Source organism: Cryptomeria japonica, chromosome 1 (assembly GCF_030272615.1).
Source record: "Cryptomeria japonica chromosome 1, Sugi_1.0, whole genome shotgun sequence".
NCBI lineage: Eukaryota > Viridiplantae > Streptophyta > Pinopsida > Cupressales > Cupressaceae > Cryptomeria > Cryptomeria japonica.
The window spans coordinates 132,688,908-132,696,699 of NC_081405.1; the positions used below are offsets into that span (position 1 = coordinate 132,688,908).

Genomic DNA, 7,792 nt, shown 5'->3' on the forward strand with positions numbered 1-7,792 from the left:
TGGCTGTGATCGCCACACTAGGAGAGGTTGAGAAATTGCTGCTGCTACTGTCTGGCTGACTTGGACTCCAAGGATGGACATCCATCCCTCCTGTCCTGAGCAGTTAGGCTGGTCGGATACCAGCCTTATCTGTGTAAGCAGTCAGCCAATTTTTAATTTTAAAAGCTGTTACTTAGCATCCAGTGTAATCAGAGTAATATTGTTTTCCATTCCACAAAGGTCCCAAATAAAACCCTTCTTTTATATAGAAAAAAAAATTGGGATCGTATTGAATTTGGGAATTCAAATCAGAGGCATTGGATTTGGGAAGGATTGGGATGATATTTCTTGGACCATGGCAGTGCTATTTTTTAATAAAATGTCTACGATAAATGTGTTTCCATGACTGTGCAGAAATAAATGTATATTAATCATGTACACCTGTTTCCTGGTTTTCTTCTGTTGCGCTGCAGAATTGTTTTTCAATATTCATGTAAATTTGTTTTCTATTTTTCTTATATTGCACTGCAGCATTGTTACAGTAGTTTTTTTATCTTGGGTTTGGTACGGCCAGATTCATCCATCTATTCCATTACTGTTATCATTCATCAGTGACTGTCCATACAAAAATTAAAAAACTAGAGACCTCCCCATTATTCCCAAATCCATGAGCACATTTTTAACATAACTTTTCACTGGCCAGTGGAGGTATAATTTCAATATCATCCTCCAACTCCTCAGAAGAGCAAGATGGTATATCAGAAAATTTTACCCAAATCAACTCCACAATAGTATTATTTTCACGTCCCATGTAGATGTGATCTCTCACCCTGTAACACGGCACCTCCTGCTCTTCTCTGAGTATGCCCAACATATTTGTTGTTGGGCTTTTGAAGTTGAAGTGAGTGCCTCTTTCAAAACTGAATATGGCTTGAATTCAGCCAACCTCTATTTTAGAAGCTGCTAAGGTCATAGGAAGAAATCACAAGATTCACAACTAGAGGCACTTTGGCTGACCATCCCTCTCTCATTTGATAGAACATTTGGTTGGAGGGTGATAGGATGGAATTCATAGAGCTGAGATTATTGTGGAAAATTTGTTCAGTAAGATTTATGTCTCTATTTCTCAATTAATCAAAACTCATTTCTTATTCCCTGGAGGAAGAAGATCACACACTGCTAGCCAAATGGACAAAAATAAGGCCAGCTCCCCATTAAAGGGAAACCAAAATAAGTACTCAAGGTCATCCGGATGAAGGACAGGTAGCATCCTCCTATTCCATCTAGATTGAAGCTGAATTTTGTCAGAGCCTCTAGATGTAACCCAAGCAGAGCTGGGACTGGATGTATCTTTAGAGACAATGAATCGTGAAGGTAAAATGTCTATAGCCTCTTCTATGTTCATCCCCCATAGAATGAACAATGAGGCAGAAGCATGGGCATTGATAAGGCTTAAAGTTAGCTTATGAGCTCGCATCCTATTCTCAGAAGTTTAAGGTGACTCCCCGATCTTTACCTTGGAAATGAAAAAGTTTCCGCTCCTAAGTGGGATGAAATTGCATTCTTTGGGAGAGCAAGTGTTGGCAGTGAAATTCCACCATTTTAGTTTCACCCACTGCTTCCAATAGGTCAACTAACCTGTGAACCTCCATGCAAATTTTGGGGACACTAAAAATACTTTCTCCTTGGTTTCTAGCTTTGATGTCAATGGGTATCTCCATCTGACTGGTTAGTCAATACAGATGATTCTGGCTCCCTGACATTGGAAGGTCCACTCACTATAAGATTGAGGGTTTGTGAACTCATGACATCATCTCACACAATAAAGTTCTAGGGATGTAGCATGGCCCAAGGAAGTGCTTTAGACTTCAGATATAGGCTGCATGTTAGAAATAAATCATGGTGGAATGTGATATTGAAGAAGTGACCTTCCCCTGCCTTCTCTCCTCTAACTCTCTTTCATGCATTCATCCATTGCACTACATCTACTTCTAAGAATTCTTGTACCCCAATTCACATTAAGACCATGATCTGTTTTTCTTTAAGTGCAAGGAGGTTCAGTCAAAAAATTTAAATTGATTTTGGCAGTGCCTAAAAGGGGTCAATTTGGATCTTATTCAAAATATATTAGGGCTGGATGGCTAAAGAGAACGGCTGGGTGTAAAACGAAATTATTCAATGGTGGCAAATGACTTCTTCAAGCAATTGGCATTGGGATGGAGAATTGGTTCATCTTCTTACTGCTGGCTAATTTCTTCATGCAGGAAGTGTACCTGCCATAGGAGGAGAAACTTGAACTTCTTTGAGAAGTTTTATGAACCGGTGCCTTGGGTGGAGGGATGGGGGAAAGGAGAGGGGAACAGATTATGGTAGAGCCACACCGGGGATAGTGGGCAAAGTGCAGGCGCAACACCACAGATGAGCATGCAGCTTTGCCTCATTCTTCTCTCAAGCAGATCTTGACAGCTCTGGAGTGCAAGTTCAAGACATTGAATATAAGAAAAACAAATTGTAGCTGATTAGGGTGGACCTTTGTACATTGTGAGTAAATATGCTAAAACTGCATTTTGGCGGCCCCCTTTTGGCAGAAACTCTTCCTGCCTTGGCCTCTGCGTCTAGGGCCAAATAGTGGGGCATTGTTTTGGCATCTATTTGAGACGTAGAGGGAGAACCACTATGGAAGAAACCTTCCAGGGCCCTTGACTCTCCATTAGTAAGGTGAGGTTGATGGGCTTGGAGGAGACCATGGCAGAGAAGGTGGGGTGTGTGTCGGAATTTTGGGATGTCGTGATGTTGTTTGATGGTCAGATCCTCCCTTTGATTTAATAGAAGTTCAGGAAATCTGGGGTTATGGTCGAGGGTGTATTCGAAGATGTGATCATGGCTGTGGTGATTGCATTAGGACAAATTGCGGAGTTGCTGCTGCTGCCGGTATGGCTGACTTGGAGTCCAAGATACGTGCTCCTACTGGGGACGCTCATCCCTCCTGTTCTGAGTAGTTAAGCCGGTTGGTGGGATACCAACCTTATCCGGGTAAGCAGATTTTTTATTTTAAAGGCCTGTTATTTAGCATCCAGTGTAATCAGAAGTTGCCATGTAAAATTCCTCTTTTATCTATCAAGAATAAAGTTCATGGTACCCAAATGTATAAAATGGAACAGATGGATTGCACTGAATTTGAATATTCGCTTCAAAGGCATTGGGAAGGATTGTGCTGATATTTTTGTACCATGCTGGCACTATTTTTTTTTTTTAAATAAAATATCTCCCGTAAATATGTTTCCATGATTGTACAGAAATTATTATATTAATCATGTAAATCTGTTTTCTGGTTTCCTTATGTTGCGTAGCAGAATTGTTTTCCAACATTTATCAAACCCTGGAACTTATATTCGGAAAAAGCTTATAACTAATTTAGATAAAATTATGCTATACAATCAATTGAATATGTAAAGAAAAGAAACCTAATGCAATTCGTACCTCTGTAACCAGCATTGTTAACGAGAATGTCGATGGAACCAAAGGAATGCCAAGCTTTTTCTATAGCCAGATCAATGTGTGTCTCTGAAGAGCTAACATCCAGCTGCACCGCCACAGCCTTAGAAGAGGAATTGAGCTGTTCAATTTGATTGCACAGAGAATGGAGGAGGTCCAACCTACGAGCTGTAACAACAACATTACATCCCTGCTTTGCAAAGCTCACTGCGAATTCTCTGCCCAGCCCAGAAGATGCCCCTGTTATCAACACCACCTTCCCTGCTAAATCCGCTAATCTGTTCTTCTCTGTTTCCAATGCCATAGCGTTTAATCCTCTAAACCGTTACAGCTTCGTGAGCGCAGGCAATCTCCCCCAAATAGGTAGTGGATTTTGGAATTGAGGTCTCTTCATTGTGACTATCTAGTTGAAGGAGTTTTTGAGTTTTTTTAAATAAGATTGCAAATTAAGAAATTCCATGTTATGTTTGAGATTGGAGTACTACTGATACTATCTTGGGAAGATCTAATGTTTCATTTCTATCTTTTATTTCTATGAGCATTGCTTAATGCAATGAGTGCTATGCTTCATCTCATTTTTGTAAGTATCTAAATGCAATCAGTGTTAAGTGGACTATTCATTTTCATGAGAGATAGGTGATAGGTTATTGTGAACTATTATTTATGAAACATGGGTCAATGAGTTTGATTCGAAAACTATACAATTCAATTTTGATAGCAATATCATATATGATACAAAGTATTAACACCATTATTAATTATTAATCAATTTTTTTCATTATTTTTATACTTTAAATTAGCATACTTATATTTTTTTTTTTATATTAGAAATCGAGAGTTCAAAATATAGACAGAGAGTTTATACAAAACTAGGGAGCGGGGGGCAAGGCCTCAACCGCCAATTAGAGGAATATATACAGTTATCTAACTATCCAAAAAGAGGGGGCATAGCAGAATAAATCAGAATTGGAGGATCTCATCCTGATCCTCCAGCCATGTGGTCCAACCCTGTTCGCCTTCCATCCAGACCACCTTCTTTCTAGCAAGGATCTGGGAGCACATCTCAATCCTGTTGAAGGGAGGAGGCCTGCTGTCCTGTAGATCCTTTATCAGCTTCTACACTGCCTTATCGAAGGAGGTCTGGTTCTTTGCGATCCTAGCCCATTCGTACTCGTCTTGCATCTCGTAAACAAACATGGTTGCCCTACCATCTTTTAGGAACCGCAGTAGCTTATTTCTCTCGAGGTTCATCACAAAACAGACCTTCACAACAATTTTGTAATGTGTGAGTTTTTTAAAAAACTCAGTACGTTCCCTTGTAATACCTTGGAACTTCTCCTCATTTCTGAGATTCCAAACAAACCAAAGAATATACGAAGATAAGATTTGCCAAACATGATTAGTATCCTTTCTCAGTCCATGAATAAAACCAGTAACTATATCAAGAGGAAACACAAATTCTGCAATAGAAATTCCAAACAGAAGCCAAATATCTCTAGCAAAGGGGCAATCGAAGAAGATGTGGCGCGCAGTCTCAGGTTTTCTGCAAACAGAGCACTAGTCATATTCAGCCGATATCTTAATAGGTAATCTGTCCAACATAAGTTGCCATCTGAAGCACTGAATCTTAGGAGGAATGGGGGATCGCCAGAGTTTCACAAAAGATTGCTGCCAAGTGTGGGGCCTAAGATTAACATATCATAGTTTGTTGACGTGCTCAATCACCGACGGATCACTGTTTAACAGGGCGTAGATAGATTTGGCTTTGATTTTAGGGAGGGTAGAGCCATCCTTCCATAGGAATGAAAGGTACCTCTGGGCGTCTACATGGGTGTTCTTAGGGAGGTTAAAGGGAACGCAAGCAGTTTTAATCATATTGTATGTCTTCTTATGAGATGCAGGGAGGTCATATTTAGTGCTAAGGGCTTCCCAGCTAATAAGGTGATCATGTTCAAGAATATCCATAATGTACTTGATTCCTTTATTATGCCAATGCTTAGCTAAGCAGCCTTGGGTTAGGGCAAGGGGTTTGGAGTTGTGATGCAAGTTCCACCATATTGACCTTTCACCGTGTAGGGACTTATCAGAGTTGATGCTCGAGTTGCTGATTAGACCACGCACATTCTCCTAGGCTTTCCAGATAGATTTGAACACCCAGGTGCCTTGGACAAACACAGGAAAGCTGCCAGCAATTAGGTCACTGAGTGGGAGAGCTTTCCAAGTTTTGGTTGTTTTGGGAACACCATTTTGTATGTTGTTCCTAATGAGGATTTTCCAGGGTTCTTGCCCTTCCAAAGAGTGGAATATCCATTTGGCTGCAAGGGAGATGCCTTGCAGTCTAAGATCCTTAAGGCCTAGCCCACCAAGTTTTTTATCCAAGTGGCACCAGGTCCATTTGACCGCGTGGGCTTTCCTTTTACCCTTCCCATCCGACCAAAGGAACTGTCTGATAGCCTTTTGGATTTGAAGGATTTGGTAGTTGCTAAACATCCAAACCGAGGAGTAGTAGATACTGTATGAGGATAGGATTTTTTGGCAGACTTGAATCCTACCAGCAAGGGAGAGAACCCTATTGTCCCACTTGTTGAGTTTACTGTCTATCTTTCCCTTCACCCAGCCCCACATGTCCTTAAGAGAGGGAGATAAAGAAAAGGGAATGCCAAGATAACGGACTAGTTTAGTGGGTCCTCCCCACGCATAGCCAAACTATTAAGGCCAGTTTGGGGGATTCTCTTTCCAACCAAGTAGAATGGATTTGGTGTTGGATACCCGGGCTCCGGAGGCCTTACCGAAAATGTCAAGTTTTTTATTGAGGGAATCAATATTGTGTGTTGAGAGCTTCAGGAAGAATGAGGTATCATCAGCAAATTGGATGTTGATCAGCTCAAAGTCATTCGGCAAGGTAATGCCTTGGACATGGGGGGACAGGGTGTCATCTCTAAGGAGATAATACAGGGCATCGGAAGCAATGACAAACAGAGCAGGGGCAAGGGGGCAGCCCTGTCTAATTGATCTAGAGAGGGGAATCGACTGGGAGAGGGTCCCATTGATCTCAAGTAGGGCAGATGCATCTTTAAGGAGGATTCGAGCATAGTCACAGAATTCACTAGGAAAGCCAAAGGCAGAGAGCATCATGAGGATGAAGTTCCATTCCACCCTGTCATATGCTTTCTCAAAGTCGACTAGGAACATGGCAGCGTCTTGGTTGGAGGTCCTAGCCCATTCCATGGATTCCCAACTCGTTACAAGATTTTCCAGGATGTACCTGCCTTTGATGAACCTTGTTTAGGTGGAATAGATGAACTTGGGGAGGATCTTCTCAAGTCGGGAGGCTAAGGCTTTGGCCAGGATCTTATAGGAGACGTTAAGGAGGGTGATTGGTCTCCAATTTTTAATCAAGGCTTTGTCCCCTTCTTTCGGGATAAGCTTAATGATACCCCTATTTATGAATTCCCCGAAGGTGCCTGTGGCAAGGGCTTCATTATAGATATCATAAAGGTCATTGGCAATCTAGTCAATGTTAGTTTTGTAGAATTCAGCAGGAAGTCCATCAGGGCCTGGGGCTTTGTTATCCTTAAGAGCCTTAATGGCATCCTTGATTTCATGCACGGTTAGCTTAGCTTTGAGGAGGTTGGATTCGTCCTCAAAGATTCTATTAGGAATAATGGTCCTACATCTGGTGTGGGCATTTGCCAAAGCCTCATTATCCTCAGAGGTAAACAAAGTCTTGTAAAATACTTCAAAGGCTTCTTTGATGTCATAGATATCAAGGAGTTCCTTATTGTCTATAGATATTCTATCAATTTTTTCCCTGATCTGTTTTTGTTTGAGCATATTAAAGAATATTTTGGAGCCCTTATCACCAAATTGGAGCCAATGGTTACGGGCTCTGATGAAAGCACCTCTAATCTTAACCTGTTGGTGCTTTCTAAGGATATCTCTAGCCTCAGAGACCTGCCTGACGAAGGTAGGGGAAGAGGGCTGCAGTTGAATTTCATGCTCAAGGGAGTGAAGGTGCAGAGTAAGATTTTTTCTATGAACCTGAAGTCCTTGGCTTTCTTCTGGCCAATCGTTTGGAGAAGAATCTGCCAGGAAGAAATGTTCGTCTGCCATCTACTCAAGGGGGATTGGGGGAGATGCGGTTGCAGATTGAAGAGTCTAATTAATTTGATGGCAATAAGGACATCCTCATCTTACAGCAAGGAGGTATTAAGCAAGAATTTCTTATTGCGGGAGTGGCAAGGGGTGATGGAGTTTCTGATGTTGATAATGGCTAAGATGGGGAAGTGGTCAGACAGGGTAGTTGGTAGGACTGCAA

The 7,792-nt window shown here is 41.5% G+C and overlaps 1 protein-coding gene across 1 annotated transcript in view; it reads right to left on the reverse strand.

The window, feature by feature from the left end:
• LOC131063044 (uncharacterized) overlaps positions 1-3,908 on the reverse strand; it is a 31,436-nt gene extending 27,528 nt beyond the window's left edge. Inside the window, exon 1 of the mRNA XM_057996814.2 lies at positions 3,460-3,908. Within this exon, the coding sequence (XP_057852797.1) occupies positions 3,460-3,778 (319 nt within the window). The 5' untranslated portion in view covers positions 3,779-3,908. The remainder of the gene's footprint in view (positions 1-3,459) is intronic.
• Positions 3,909-7,792: the final 3,884 nt, after the last annotated feature.